Here is a 17142-nt window from a genome sequence, read left to right as displayed (position 1 = left end):
GGCATGGGGGGGTAAGTAATTAATGTTCGGGCCTGTTGCTGCCGGGCGGGGCTGCACTAATAACTTCGGGGCAGGCCCGTCAGAGTTTAAATGGACAGGTATCAGTCAAAAGGGAGACATCGAAGAGGAAGAATGGACCAACATATGGAATGTCTTAACAGGTCAGCTCCATATATGGAGGGTTTGAGGTCAGCTCCATATATGGAGGGTTTGAGGTCAGCTCCATATATGGAGAGTTTGAGGTCAGATGTAGAATTGCTGGCCAATATTGATGACATCAGGGATCATCCCTGATGATGTCACATGCTCTCTCACCCCGACACACTGACGGGAAATGCACAATTCCATAGTTAACTGCGACCTTTGGTCACAATAATAAAATTAAATATCCAATTTTAGGTAGGATTTCCTGACAGCTTTTGGCAAACAATACCTCCTTGTGCTGAGAATATATAACACAGTTTATGGACATTGGGCATTCGGGTTCAAGTCTACCTAGCAAACCATACAATGTTCATGTTCTTGAGCTCACATTTTACAACATTTCATTTATTTTATTATCATATTAGTAATAATTGATATTTCAGCAGAGAAAGTTATAATCATGCAAGTTGTACTGTAAAAGAAAGCATGACTGAGGCATTCTCACAAATGATAAAATACATTAAAACAGTAACCAATACAATGTTGTGAAATGTTTCTTCCTGTACAGATTTCCAGGAGAAGCTTCATGCTGGAATGTGCAAATACATGAATCAATCTTGTGAAGGAGGAACATTAAAATTAACCTTTTCGCATGAAAATACTGCAATGCCAAAATACTGTAAATGCCCACTTCTGTATAGTTGACTGTACTGAGACGAGTGCATTACATGAACATATTACGTTATGAAATCTTAACATGTTGCACAATGTGGAACTATGTTGTAAAGAGATCGGTCTAACCACCGTAATATATTTTGAATGATAGAAAAGTCATGATAATTTGATTGTCACTTGGCCGTTCTCCAAAGCAATACATTAGCATTAAAGAACCATCGCACACACACAAATAACTGCAGGGGTAAAGTTCCTGCCGACCACTAAAGAGACGAGGGGTTTGAATCCTTCCAGTTTGGGGCTGGGCGTCCATATGAACGCAATTGTCCGTTTTGGTGGGAGGGAAGCCAGGCAGAGAGGGTGCTCTCTGCCACAGCACTAGCACCTCCTAGAGGTTGGTCAGGGCACATGTAGGTGGTACTAGGATTATATGAACCTCTGCATACGTTACATCCTTCCCGGTAAAACGCCTAAACTGAAAAGAAGCGTCCGTGACATTACTCGTTATCGGAGGAGACTCTCGTTGTGCCAACCAAGTGTAAGAGTTACCAGTGACAAGGGACTAGAATACATCGCAAATTGGCACAACTAAACTGGAAGAAAAAGGTAAAAGAAATGAAGGGCATTATCGTTATTACTGTTGGCCAATACAGACAAATTAGACAACTTACAGAGTACAGCGAATGTCAGTAATATGAGAGCCTTAATACTAATTATGAGAACATGATTAGGTGGATAAGAATGAGAACATGATTCGGTGCATATGTTTGGAGATCAAACTCCTTGCCACAACCTCCAAAAGGATCCAACAACAGAGGCAATTGACCATCTGACCAGCTGAATACAGAGAGTAAAAGCCACCGTGATAAAACAAATGCATTTGTATTTTGTACACAGTTAAATTAACACTGGGTATTGTACTGCACACATGACATGTGTTACTTTGGTGCTGCCCAGGAACATGTGAAGACTGGATTCCACCTCAGGAGTTCAGATGAATTCGCTCTTTAGATAACAGTGAGTGGTTTCTGTCAACCCCCCCCCCCCACACACACACACACAAACACAGTGATAAATTGTACAATTACACCTGGAAACATGACTTAGGCTTCCATGGTGATTTAAGAGCATGAGGACACTTAAGTCAACATTTCGTTTGAAATTAAGTTAAAAAAAAAAGGAAAAAAAAGGAGAAAGTCATCCGTTAAAACCCAAACATTTGGCACAAGTGTTCAAACACTGTCCACTTGCACAGAGCCATCGAGTAAGACAGAGTTACGACAACTCCGTTCACTTCATGGGGCCAGGGCTCTTCTACATAGACTTCTCTTGAAAAGGGACAACTGGAAGTTTACGGAATGCATGTGGGCTCGCGCGAGTACATGAACCACGTGACCGGGCTGTTTTATGCCCCCTCAATGTCGTAACTCTGTCTTACTCTATGGCTCTGCACTTGCATATACTGCTGGTCTTGCTATATGGCACTGAGCTGAGACAATGGTGTTACCATACTGTCATTCTGTATCTCTCTGCCAAGAGGCTCCACCAAGCGCATCCTGTCAGCTAGTGTGCTAAGTGCTGCATCCTCAGGCGCTGGGAAGCTGACAGTGAGCACAAGTGTGTACTGGCCTTTGTCTGTGTGTCTGGACCTGCACTGTGCACCGCGTGACACTGTAGGTGTGCAGCAACAGGTGGCGAGCCTTGGCCTGGACGTCTTCCCATGCACTGGCACTAGAGGGTGCTGCAACACAGACGTAGACATGGTTGAAAACAAATAGAAGAAAAGGTGAACATGATATAAGCTCAGTTCAGCAGCCAAACAACTGTTTCTTTTTGTTTTAAACAACCAACCACTATGAGCAGTCAGCACTTATGCTAAAGGTCCCAAATAAACATGTGTTTTTGAGCATGAAAGTAGACAGTAGAGAGAGAGAGGCTAGCAAATGATATCCAAGAGAGATGAGACATATAGTAAGACGAGTATGTAATAATCACAAATGAATCCACTGCATGTGCATGCAGTGCACACACACACACCACACGCACGCACAATGGCAACTAATTCATAACATAACAACAATTAAAAGTTACAAATGTAAACATCCTAAGAGATGTTGATGTGCTACTGGTTACTTTGACATGGTTTATCTTGAAACACTATACTGTAGATTTGTGAGCATGTTTAGAAACGTGCAGTTTATGCCGTTTATAGTTGTTATAGATGTAAATGTGTTATGGATACAGTAACAGAATGGTGTGGGTAGGGATTAGCAAAAGGTCAATTATGAATGTGAATTTCTCTTTTAGCTGTTTTTACACTCAATGTAAAACTCTGAGTCCAATAACATCTCCTACTGTAGCATTATCAACATTAATGTTTTGGGTGGTTTCTGCTCAAGATCAGATAAGAATTTTCTAGATTATTGGCCATTATATTTACGTGAAATAACATTTATTCGGTTCAATGCACATCATTCTGAATGGATGTGTCGATACATTTCTCAAAAGAAAAACAAAAAAACAAAAAACTATTGGCATTGTTGATTGCCATGTCCAATGAAGAGACTGCTACAGCACAGCTCTTCATGGGTAATCACACCTGTGTGAAGTGAAGGGCGGAATTATCATCTTTCTGTACATCACCATGATGTAAAGTAGTAGACACTATGCCTATTTGCTAAGAACAAAAATACATCGCATGGATGCAACTGGGACGTATCCTCAGTGATGTATCCCAAGGTCATCAGGGTTTCAGGTCTCGCGAACATCATACCCCTCACTCGGGTGACCCAGCCGGGGTGATCTAGTCCAGACTTACGTCCCAGTAGCTACCCTCGATCAGACCCACCATCAGCACCACTCCGGAACTACTATGCCAGGACTGAGAGGTACAATTGTGGCATGTGGAGGGACTAGGCTCTGTGGGTTGCCTCCTGTCCGGACAAGACAATATGACGTCAAATTGTCCATTCATTGTCGATGGGACGAAAATATACACTAAGCCGATTTGCTCAGACACTATGAAGCAAAATTCTCCATTCATTGTCTCAGTCCCACCCCCTACGAGAACCCAGGAAATATTTTCCCGTTCATTTTCCTCATAGACTTTTCAAAAATTATTTATTTAAAGACGGTTACGCCGCAGACAAAGCCAACTCGGATCGTGACAAATCATGACAATATACACAATGTTTTGTGCAGATCAAATAATTAGAAAGAAGAAGAATTTGATCGGCCCAAAACAGTATTTGTTGTCATGATTTGTCACAACTCGAGTTGGCTTTGTACAAGGCTTAAAAGCTCTTTAAATAAATACTTTTTGAAATGTCTATGGGGGAATTATTTCCTGGGCCCTCGTCGTTCTGAAAGGGGGCGAGACTGCGACGCTCTATAGCTAGCGGCCCTCAATAATGGACTTGAATCCTAATGGAAACTGAACCTAGATCCGAGACCTGATCGGTTACGACATAGGACCTGAACCATAATGTAGTATGGAGCCGTATGGAGCCTGAATTTGTTCAGAGATTTTTGGACGGGTGCAGTACTTAGTTTAGACAGTACTTGGTTTAGACTAGTCATTGGTTAGACCAATTTACAATTTACAATTTAGGCATTTAGCAGACGCTCTTAATCCAGAGCGACTTACATTTAAGCAAGAACAAAAGCATGGGAATACATCACATAAAAGCATTTATCAATATCATGAAACATGCGTACGCTAAGAAAGTAACAGTGGAATATCTATATAATGAAACTATACATACACTATACATATAAACTATACATATTTACTACTATGCTATACATATGTACTATGGCGTGCTATGACTATATACAATACAATTATAGTGCTGTCTACATAACATGCTATAAGTCTGTGTCAAATGCTATCTAAGCCAACAGAAATGCTATCTAAGGGGTTAGGGTAAGTGCTATGGGCCATGATGGAGTCTGAAAAGGTGGGTTTTCAGGCTACGGCGGAAGATTGGGAGTGATGCTGCAGTTCTGACTGCAATGGGAAGTGCATTCCACAGTTTTGGAGCCAGAAGGCCAGTCATTAGTCCTACAACTACAACCTATCTCAAATCCTCACCCTAACCCTAACCTCCCACGGGGCAGCACACCCAAACCTAAACTTAACCCATGTCTAACCAATGACTAGTCTAAACTAAGTATGCACCCCTTTTGGACCTCAACCCAAATTGTAACTGTGAAAGTCATTCCGAGATCTTCCAAGATATTACAGAACCGAGTCACCACCCCCCCCCCCCCCCCCCCCCCCCACCCCCCACTGTCTGAGTTACATCGACCTGACAAAGCTAATAATTAAAAATAAATCAAATGAATGAATGAAGGAGGATCCCATTATCACACATGGTGTTCGCAGTTTTTATCTCAGGAGCTATTGTTTTATAGGCTCTCCCAAGTCACTGCACCCAGCTAGCAGCCTGCCATGCATGCGCAGCTGAGCTTTTCCCTCTCATTTGCGCTGCAGTAATATGATCCTAGTTCATCTAGTTATGCACTTCATGCTGTTCTCTCCTGATCAGCAAATTCTGAGAACAGGTAACAGACCTGGGACACAAGGTAATGGAGTCAGAACCGACCCGGACCCCAACGAGCCCTCGTATGGGATGAGCGAGAGTTTATGTGGCCACTCACAGAGCTGGAGGTGTACAAGGGCGGCAGTCTTGTCGCCGGTCAACGCCCACACATTCAGCTCATCCACTGACTGCACGTCCTCCATCTTAAGCAGGTCCTCTTCAATTCGCTGAACAGGCAAGTGCTTGGGAGCACCTAACATGAAACAATAAACAAAACAAACAATACAATACACAGCCATTAGGTTCCACTAAATTACACAGTGCCATAATGCACCCCCACATGCAATGATGCCAGTGTTTTTTGTCCACTAGCTATTAAGTTTCAATAAAGTTGATGGTGAAAAAACAAAAACAACCTTTGGTTCAATTCTGTATCTCACGTATTCTGGAGGGAATGATCCCTGACATGATGATACACCGAAAACATACACAGTAAAAACGTGTTCATTTGGTTATCTTTGTACACTCTTACCCTCTAGCAAGATGACTCCTGTGTCTCTTATGATGCGGACAGTGGTGAATAGTACCAGAATTGAGAAGATGTAGGTACAGATGGGGTCTGCCAGCTTATAGTCCGGCTGTTAAGATTAAAAGTGTGAAGATTCAAATTGGTGAATTTTGTAAAGGAAATGGCATTTTCAGCTCGGTATATACATTTGATCCAATTAACCCATTTTGGGCATAACATTATTTTATAATGTAGCTATTGAAAAATAGCAGATCTACAAGCTCATAGCGCGCCACCGAGTGGCGCGCTACGAGCTTGTAGGTCTGCCATTTTTTTTTAATGATTTGTACTTTATTTATTTTCTTCCATATGTATAAAACATTGACAAGAGACAACCAAAGAAATACACAAAACAATACAATACAACAATACAATACTACAGATGCACAGAAATATCCCACAGTCCACCCCAGCCCCAATTCCAGACATTTTTCCAACGTTGCAGCCCGTTCAGAGCTCACTCAGAGCTAGAAACTATTCAGAGTCCTGATACATGCATATGGTAAAAGCCCCATTTTGAGTCATAGTCGTCCAGTCTATTGAGCAGCCTGTATGACAGTCGCTCGTATGCGGCCAATAGTCCCATTGAGGCGTCCCAAAGGGACGGTGCAGGTGCAGATGGGGCCTTCCAGTCCTTGACCACCAGCCTCCTACCTGACATGATGGCCGTTTGTATCCATTCAGCTAAAGGAGGAGCAACGTGCCTCAATGTGGCAGGATCCCCCAGAATGAACAGACTGGGTGAAAAAGGAATGTGTAGACCCGCTATTCTCTCCAGTCTTTCATGTATAGCGGTCCAATATTCCTGAATTTTGGAACAGCCCCAAAGCATGTGTACAAGTGTACCGTCTCTATCCTGACACCTCCAGCATTCAGGACCATCAGTCAAGCCGACCCTAAACAGTCTCGATGGTGTCCAATATATTCTATTTATAATTTTGAATTGAATCAACCTTGTACGTAGTTCTCTTGACATTTTCCTTCCATTCCTAAGAATTCTAGCCCAGTCACCATCTGATATTGTAATCCCTAAATCCCTTTCCCATGGCAACTTGGGTGTGGATTTACACTGGTCAGATGCATCTAGTAACATGGCATAGTATGTAGAAGCCTCATGTCCCAATCCGAATATTTTAAAAATACTCTCCACTGTGTCAATTTTAGGGGGGGGGGGGGTGATGTGAGAGAACCAAAGGTTTTCTCCAATAGGTGACTCAGTTGTAAGTACTGCCAGAAGTGATTATGTGGTAGGCCAAATTCTGTTTTTAATTCTTCAAATGATTTCAAATTGTTTTCTTGGTATAGGTCTCCCAAAATCTTTACACCCCGTCGATACCATGGGTCCCAGAGGAAGGGCTTTTTACCTATACAAAGTTTGGGATTTTGCCAGATGCCAGCTGACCAATGGAGATGGGGATTGAACTTAAACATACGAGCTATTTTCCTCCAAACCCAGTGAATGTGAGACATAATCGGGTGTGATTTGCTAATTGAGTCCAGTTTAGTTGTGAGACATTCAATAGGCGTCAGAGGAGCACAAAGTGCGCTCTCAAGACTAAACCACGGCGGGGCCCTTTCCGGTGGAAGGGACCATTGTACCATATGCCTCATGGTGAACGCATAGTGGTAGAGCAAGAGATTGGGTATACCCAGACCCCCTTTATCCACCGGCTTCTGCAGTTTTTTTAAGCTCATTCTTGGACGTTTGTTGTTCCATAAGAACTTATTACAAATTTGGTCAAATTGTTTGAAATAATGTAATGGAATCTTAACTGGGAGGGCCTGTAGCAGATAGTTGAGTCTCGGAGCACAGTTCATCTTAATAATGTTTGCCTTACCCCACATAGAAAGAAACAAAGGAGACCATCGTTCTACATCAGTCCGTATTTTATCCAGGAGCGGTTCAAAGTTAGTTTTTACTAACTCGTCCAATTTAGAAGGGAAGACTATGCCTAAATACTTTATGCCCTTTTTAGGCCAGTCAAATGAGCCCGCCTGAAACAATGATTTAGGACAGTATGAAGTGAGTGGTAGGACCTCAGATTTTGACCAATTTATCTTATAGCCTGATATGGATGAGAACCTATCAATAGTTTTAAATAGAGATGGAAGGGAATGCTCAGGATCCGAGACAAATAGAAGTATGTCGTCCGCGTACAACATTAATTTGTGGCATTTATTGTCAATTGTAATGCCCGGAAACGCCTGGTCCTTGCGAATTGCAGCCGCTAGGGGTTCAAGGGCAATGGCGAATAACAGAGGTGAGGCCGGATCTCCCTGCCTAGTCCCCCTTCCCAGTTGGAACGGAGACGATATAATGCCATTGGTCAGTACTGATGCAATAGGACGAGTGTAAATGAGTTTAATCCAGCCAATGAATTTCTTACTAAAACCAAAACATTCCAGGGTGGAGAACAAGTACTGCCACTCCACCCTATCAAACGCCTTTTCGGCATCAAGAGAAATGGCCGCCAAGGGGGAGGAGTCAGATGAGTCGTCCTGAGTAGCCCACATAATGTCAACCAGTCGTCTAATATTATCCGACGAGGAGCGTGAGTGTATAAAGCCCACCCGGTCCGAGTGAATCAGTGACGTTATGACTTTATCTATCAGGTTCGCTAATATTTTAGAGAAAATGTTACTGTCGCATGAGGTCAGACTAATTGGCCTGTAATTCTTACATTCCAAGGGGTCCCGCCCTTCTTTAGGAATAAGTGTGATGACTGCTTCAGTCAGAGAAGGGGGAAGACTACCAGTTTTTAAAAGCCTCGTTATATGTTCCTAAAAGTAATGGGGCTAGCTCCTCTGCGTAGGCCTTATAAAACTCTGCGGTGAAACCGTCTAACCCAGGGGCTTTACTTGTGGGTAACAGTCCTATAACGTCTGTTATTTCACTCACAGTGATGGGCAAATCAAGGCGTTTAATCTGGTCCAAAGAGAGTTTTGGTAAATCAAGGTCAGCCAGAAAATAAGTAATATCTCCCTGTTCTGCTACCGATTCAGAAGTATAGAGATGGTTATAAAAGCCTCGAAACGCAGAATTAATCCCCTTAGGGTCAGACACAAGGCACCCCTCGCCGTCTCTAATAGCGGGAATCGCACTCATTGCCTCCCTCTGTTTAATGTATCTAGCAAGTAATCTCCCAGCCTTATCCCCTTCCTCAAAGTATTTCTGCCTAGCCCGGAATAGAGCAAATTCTGCTTTCTGTGTAACGATTAGATTAAAATCATATTTCAGTTTAGTCAAAGTCCTCAAATTCTCAGAAGATGTGTTAATTTTGAATTTCTCTTCAGCGATTCCAATTTTGTTTTCGAGCTCCTGTAGCTTAGCAACATTTTCTTTTTTTTTTAAAGACGCATGTTGAATTATATGACCCCTCAAAAAAGCTTTCAGGGCCTCCCAAGCAATCCCTGCCGATGGTGCTGTTGGTAGGTTGGTTTCGGTATAGAGAGTTATTTGTGCTATTAATGACTCTTTAAAGGTCTCATCCATTAGCAGGCTAGAATTGAGTCTCCACCTGGTTGTTCTTTCAGGTTTGCGAATCGATGTTATGTTCAAGTAAATTGGACTGTGGTCAGAGATGATTCTGTTGCCAATATCCGTTGAGAGTACAGATGATACTAATGATTGTGATACTAATAAGTAATCAATTCTGCTAAATGAGCCATGACCGGGGCTATAATAAGTGTAGTCTCTTGCTGTTGGCTTCTGTATGCGCCAAATATCTATCAGGCCCATCTCCTTCGTCATGTCCTTTAATGCAACCTGTGCCCTGGATGAACGGACCAACGCAGAACTACGATCTAGAACACTATCCATAACTTAATTAATATCCGAACCCAGCAAGATGGGATAATCCCCCATTTCACCTAACATCCTCTCAAGGACACCAAAGAATGAGGGGTCCTCGACATTTGGAGCATAGACATTTGCTAGAATTACATTATTACCCTGAATCTGACAAAGCATCAACAAAATTCTCCCCTCCTCAGTAAGTCTGCCATTTTTGAAAAAGGCGCAAATCTTTGAATATATATTCTTTCAAAGTGAATGTTTTTAAATCAGGTCTAAATGGGATAAACAAATACACATATCATTAAAGCCAAAGCGTAATGACAGCAAGGCACCTTGAAGCGGACAATGTAGGCGGCTATGAGCACCCCAACACTCTGGACCAGGTCCCCCAGGGCGTGGATGAAGGCCGCCCTGACCGCCAGGCTGCCGTGAGGCTGACGCTGCTGGCCTACCCCAGCCGGGGGCTGGGAAGCTGCAGGACCATGACCATGACCATGACCATGGCCTCCATGGGAGTGGAGGTGACCATTCTGGTTGAGCAGGAAACCCATGCTGATGGCACAGAAGGACAGAGAATGAGCATGTGATGTGACCCTTATCAATATGCATTTGGTCCAAACCACTTAACCTATTTTGACCTGAGATCAGACCTGAGATCAGATTCTAAAAATATCTGTTTGAAAATGAGGCCAATCCTTGCTCTAGAAATGCCAATGTTCCAATCACGATTACCGATTATGTGCAGTGACAATAAATTGAATCTAATCTAAATCTAATACCTGTCCTAGGGATCCAATGTGCCAATAGTACAAGGTGTACTCCTGTAGGATTTTTGTGCTAAAAACTTTTCAGATCTTGGTTCTATAGAGTCCAACCTATGAGACATTAATGGGGTTCGGGTAATCTGTTTTAGAATGTCCGAGAACTTGACATTGTTCTGGAGGTGGAGCAGAGTGAGGAATGTAATGAGTACTGAGATAGGCACAGTGGTCAGTCCAGGGTGGTCCAAGTGAGAAAATTAACCAAATGGGCTATGAAGGTGAGGAAATAAAAATGTCCGGAGAGGATTGATTCCCGACAGTCTCGGTGAAGAGATGGATGGATGAGTGACAAGACAGCCAGCTGGACACTGTATTTTAAATCCTGGCTCCAGAATATTGGTCTACCATGCATTTTAAGCTACTTTCAGTAGCAAGTACATTAGTTACTTACTATGTTGTTGATACGATATCGTGGATTACAAATTGGTGTTTATTACGTTATTGTGTGCTCTGAAATTACTGCTGGTGCTCCTAACTGACTTTAATTGGGAGCACAAATGCCACAGTATCAGTAAAAAAGATCATTCTACAAAAATAAATTCAAGTCAGGATACCAATTTTATCCAATCAGGTGAGAGAGAGAACTCAGGTGAAATAAACAGGTGAAATTGGAAATGACGATAGAAGTGAAGTGAGCAGACGATATTGAAAGTGGAATATATATGAAATATATATTTTTATATACAGTATATATATATATATATACATTATGTATATATACAGTATATATACACACACACACACACACACACACACACACACACACACACACTTAAAGCTGATAAATGGAGGTAGTCCATTGACTGATTCGCTGAAATTGGCAATCCAACTGAAAGCGTATTTCCCGTTTAGCAAAGCTGGAGAGTTGGGGAGATCCTAATCTCATTGTCAGAGCTTCTGATCTCCAGACTGTATGACAGAAGTATGGGAGGCAACTGTCTGGATCGTGAGACTAGGAGACCCCTGTGACTGTGACTGATAAAGAGTTGTTGTTGCAGGTTATTTATCTGGTGTTTGATACATTTTTTATATACATTACATACTGTAAAAAAGAACATTTCAAGCACTACACTACACTTATGTACCCATTTAAAGTGCTTGAAATGTAAAATGTGGCCAACAATAAACACGCCTTCCAGTAATGAAAGGTACGTGTGTGGCCAGTGTAATCAGATGACCTTTAGGGTATAGAGTTCACTACATTTATCTTGGATGTTAGAATCTCCACATAGGAATGGCATGGCTCCATTGTGGACTTTTCTTCAAATGTGGATCTCGGAATTCATGTGACGTGACAGCCTATTTCGGCAATGTTTTCAGCTCAATCACAGTACTTCTGTGGCCTACTGGCAGCGTGCTCTACAAAGTTTGGCACTGTCAGTCGAGTGGTTTGCAACTCCAACCAGACGGATGGGGGGGGGGCAGAGAGAGAGAGATAGAGAGAGAGCGAGAGAGAGAGAGAGGCGCGCACACCCCTCCCCCCCCCACCACACCCACGGAGCCATAAAGATTGGTTGATATTAGCCTACCTGATCTCCCAAAAAAGATATATAGCCTTGACAAATCCATATCAACACTTCACAGTCACAGTATCACTGAGCCAGTAAAACAATGCCCAATCAGTGCTCAGTGCTGTGAATATAATTTGGACTGAATTGTTACATTTCCACAGACAGCAGATGCAGACATGGATCAATTTTAGAATACAGAGTTAATTTAGCAAAACCAGACCATAGTTTTGTACAGATATGGCATGCAATCTAGTACAAAATAATAATAATAGATGTGTGTGCAACTGTGCATGTCTCACTGACTCACATAAGGTTGACAGCCACGCCCACAGCTGCTGTGATGAGCATGACATCACCATCTATGTTGAAGTCCTGGTGTACTGTCCTCTGGACCGCCTCGTTCAGCAGCACCCCCGTCAGAATGTAGATGAGCAGCACACTGATGGCTGCCGAAATCACCTCTGTGCCACAAATCAGAATCCGTTTATTCTTTTAAAGTGCATTTGACATAGTGAACCAAGGCTAGTACCACACACAAAAACAAACGGTATCCGGAATGCTCGCCTTGAAACACGCGCTTGTTTTCAGCTGACCTCACACCGACCGCTCAGTGGGGCGGTTCTTGTATTCTTGTATCTGTTTTTACTGAGAATAACGTTAGAAATAAGTTTAGGATTAGGCATAGTTTTACTGGGGTTAAGTTTAGGAATAGGGTTAGCTTTTGGCACCGTTTACTGAGGTTAAGGTTAGGAATAACGTTAAGTTTAACCGTTTAAGCATAGTTTACACAGGTTACGTTTAGGAATAACAGCCTGCGCAGTTCCACCGCGCCAGCTGTACGCCCGGGGCGACAGTGTTTTGAGGCGAGTTTGTTGGTATTCAAACAAACAACGTGCAGACAGTATGTACTGAAACAGGCAGGTCTGTAATAGCAGGGAGAAACAGAGTGTGGCTATTTAGCGGACTATAAAAACAGCCAACCTAAGGTGATGATGTCAAAGACATAATTGATACTGTTTAGTGCCACTGTTGACAACACACATTATTATTTGAATATGATTCATGCTCATAGCCAGGCGAGAGATGCGAACATGGAATCTTCTTCGGGTTTGAGTATTAAGGATGCGCTAGGCCGACCTGTGATTGGCCAGTAGCCACTTTGAGTGGCAGCCAGTCACTCTCGCCAGAACATCGGGTCGCAACTCGAACGGAGCCAAGTCGGCTAAGCAAACTTCGCAACGTTCGCCATGGCAAATCGCACACTAGATGTGTCTCTCGTGGCTCAAGTTAGCTTGAGACGGCACTCCTCCGCCGCAGTCTGAAACAGTACTTTAACCCGTACTACTACTACTACTACTAGTAGTAGGAGGGGGGGAGGTGGGACCATTTACTAAACCCGAAGAGGATTCCATGCTTGTGCGAGAGATGGACAGAATGACAGGAATGGGTCAGAAATCGGAGACCACCTACCCAGACGTTGCAGCCCAAAGGTGTATCTCTTGGTGGGGGGTTTGGCAGACAGCCAGAGGGCCAGCAGAGAAAGCACAATGCCTATCAGGTCTGTGAGCATGTGCAGTGCGTCTGTCATGATCGCTAAGCTGTTTGCCATGTAGCCACCTAAACAACATAAACAGTTAGATCATTCCAATGTGCACGACACAGTAATAGATTATTTTAAATAAGTCTACACAGTCTAAACAACTTGAACATTCATGATGTTGGGTATGAGATTATACAGGCACAAGTGTAGACTGGGACATAATTATGGGACCTGTATTACATGCAAACTTGTGTGATGCAAAACCTCCTCAATTGACACAAACTGAGCTAATAGCAAACCACATATAAGATGAGGAATGTATTAAGTTTATTAACTCAGTCAGAATAGTGACAATAGAAATGGGACACATTTGTGATACTATACCTTGCGAATATTTATTCCTTGATTGCTAAATTGCATTATACTTAATATGTATTACAGTATACCGATTATGGAGAGCTTGTGCCTGGGTTGTCTGTCTCTCTGCAATGTCTGTACAATGCTGCTATCTGTGTGTCTGTGTGTGTTTAATTTTTTTTTGATGTACTAGTGCACTTTGCCCAAGACAATTTTTCCCTCGTGGGACAATAAAGTAAAGTATCATCTCAATAGGTGTGGTTGACTTGACACCTTGTCTGTTTTGCAGCTCTCTGACTCGATTGTTTTTGGTCATTAAGAGCTGACCAATCATTGCGCATACAAACACTGAGAGCATGTTGGATAATGGTACCCATCAATTATCAGCCAGCCACCTGACTTCATAGTCATACCTATGAGTTCCCCGATCATGAAGAGGAAATAGAGCACAGCTGCAAAGCCAAGCTTCTTCATGACTTTCCTCTGCTTGATGGTCTCCCTCTTCTTGGCGCAGCTGTCACAAGGGCCCATGTTCAGGCCCGGACTGCCCAGGCTGGAGGAAGAGTCCAGGAGCGAGTCGTCGTCGGACGCCACCACCGTGTTCACCGCCATGCCGTTAGAAGGGGTTCCGGCGGAGTAGTCCGTCATTTCTCCCGAGACGACCACTTTCAGCTTGTTGAACTTGGGCGCTTCGTCGTCGGCGAGCTCGTCCGACGAGAAGTCAAAGGGCGCCGTGTCGCTCAGGTCCCAGTCCTCCCGGTCCCGTTTGAAAACGGACCGGACCTTGCTCATGAAGTTAGCACCTGACATCTTGAAGGTGTGTGTGTGCTGACAGGGTTCAGTGGGAGCTAATCATTCACATTGTTGAGGACGCATCGCTCCAATATTGTCGCACCTGGAGGACAATGACAATCCTCATTATCATCAGACAAACATTAACAGATGCACGTCCAAATATGACATTCTGGTCTAGTAGCCAGCCCATAGAGTCCCATTGTGAACCCAGACATGTTGAGTACACCAAGGTTTTATGTTAGAAATGTTGAGTATGGGTCCCCAGCATGTAGAAACTGCCGGATGCTAACTTGCATATGTTGAGCAATTTTCATAATTGGCATAATATGTGACCATACCATTAACAACCCATAGAAAGCAAAATATTCAAAATTTCATCATGCTTTATGTAGCATGTGATGTGTCAAACTAGGGGGTTTTCATGATGCTGAATCCATTTCAAACATTAGTTTTGAAAAAAAAAATAGTTTTGAAAAAAGAAATAGTTTTGAAAATAAACGGCAGCACATTTGGGCAAGTGGGCATGGCTGTAGAGCCCAATGAGTGTTTATTTTTGCTAAACTAATGCTTGGAATGGATTCAGCATCATAAAAAAACCCTAGTGATTGATTGATTGAAATATTTATTAACAGTTTGCAGAATTACAGTACATTTCAAGCACAAACTCAATACAAAGACTGTTAACTGTGAGTGGACGACCCAATTAAGCATTCATACACTTGTTTACAAGAGGGTCCACCATGTTCAATTCATCAAAACATTTAGAGACGTACAAATAGCCACTTCTATATAGTTAAAGAACAGAACAGGAATTCATCATAAAGGAAGCAAAAAGGGAAAAGAAACATATACAGTGAGGGGAAAAAGGGGGCGGTGGGGGGGATTCAGATTTTACGGGGGCCAGTTTCGAATTGCAGCAGTCCATAGGTGCCCTTTGAGAGCAGTTTTGAAGGAGTCAAGGGATTAACATGTCTTAATGACTGTTGGTAGGGCGTTCCACATTTTGGTGGCATAGGAGCGAAAATAATTTAGTCCCTTGTTTGTGCCGAATCTGGGTTGTACATGGTTTGTTGCACTCCCTCTGGTGTTGTGGGTGTTGACTTCGTTTACATTAAGGAAGTATCTAGACAGGTACATGGGTATCTTGGTGGTGTATCGAATCTTGTGGACCAGACCCATTGCAAGATGCTGTACTCTGTCGTCGACCCTAAGCCATTCCAGCCTGTCAAAGTGGGCAGGGGTGAGGTGGGTTCGGGGGGGTGAGGCCAAGCAGGAGCCTGACCAGTTTGTTTTGGGAGGTCTGGAGCCTTGTTTTAAGGGCCTTTGAGGTGCTGTGTGTGTAGTTTGACACATCACATGCTAGATAAAGCATGATGAAACTTTTAATATTTTGTCTTCTATAGGTTATTAATGATAATGTCACATATTATGCTAATTATGAAAATTGCTCAACATAAGTTAGCATCCGGCAGTTTCTACATGCTGGGGACCTAAACATTTCTAAACATTTCTAACGTAAAACGTTGGTGTACTCAACATGTCTGGGTTTACATTCTGGCTAACTAGATTCATTCGTTTTAATTTGTAACCCAGTGCCATTTCCCACACACTACTTAGTCATACATCCAGGTCATTTACAGGCTTTGATTGACTTACTTATAAAGTACGGCTATAACTGAGAAATTAAGCGCTGACGTAACGAATCATTATCCCAGAATATAGACTGTGTATGCTACAACATAAAGGCGTGTTAACAAGTAATTAAGGTGAAAAGTTAATTAGCTATTGGCTAGCTTATGCTAACTTGTCAGTTACCATTATGTACTTGTTTGCAGACAAGTGGAGGCACTTAAACATTATAGTTGCGGTAAATCCAAAACACACGAACACTTACCAATGTGGTATTTTCCTAATACATAAAGTTATTCATTTAAACATGAATTGTTATAATTCCCAATGAAAGTAAGCATCTGTCTGTCGACTTGTCGGATCAGGAAGTGAAGTTTGTTTTTGTTTTTTTCTGCTTGAACCACGGCATGAACGGAGATGCCAAGGCCAAGGGTAGGTCTATGACGTCACACACACGTGTGTGTGTGTGTGTGTGTGTGTGTGTGTGTGTGTGTGTGTGTGTGTGTGTGTGTGTGTGTGTGTGTGTGTGTGTGTGTGTGTGTGTGTGTGTGTGTGTGTGTGTGTGTGTGTGTGTGTGTGTGTGTGTGTGTGTGTGTGTGTGTGTGTGTTTTTTTCACGGGGCCCAGTAACCTCGCCTCACCAGGCTTTCCACCACCTCGGAGGAAAAGGGCCCAGTGGGCCCACATGACGCGCCTGACTAAACCTTGTAATGTTTATTGTGGGTTTCATGATCGCAGTCGCTGAATAATAGTCACATGACTG

The 17142-nt window shown here is 42.8% G+C and overlaps 1 protein-coding gene across 1 annotated transcript; it reads right to left on the bottom strand.

Annotated features, from left to right (window-relative positions):
- Positions 1-470: 470 nt before the first annotated feature.
- On the bottom strand, positions 471-16771 carry slc30a4 (solute carrier family 30 member 4). Its single transcript, XM_083792927.1, has 8 exons — positions 16646-16771; positions 14370-14851; positions 13530-13676; positions 12367-12520; positions 10060-10279; positions 5896-6001; positions 5482-5616; positions 471-2560 (listed from the first exon to the last, which is right to left on the bottom strand). The coding sequence occupies exons 2-8, from the start codon at positions 14764-14766 to the stop codon at positions 2406-2408; spliced, it is 1314 nt and encodes a 437-aa protein (XP_083649053.1). The 5' UTR covers positions 14767-14851; positions 16646-16771; the 3' UTR covers positions 471-2405.
- Positions 16772-17142: the final 371 nt, after the last annotated feature.

The sequence above is a fragment of the Protomyctophum parallelum genome (genome assembly GCF_964188405.1).
Source record: "Protomyctophum parallelum genome assembly, chromosome: 2".
NCBI lineage: Eukaryota > Metazoa > Chordata > Actinopteri > Myctophiformes > Myctophidae > Protomyctophum > Protomyctophum parallelum.
The sequence above is the reverse complement of the archived record's forward strand: the minus strand, read 5'-3'. Positions and strand labels throughout refer to the sequence as shown.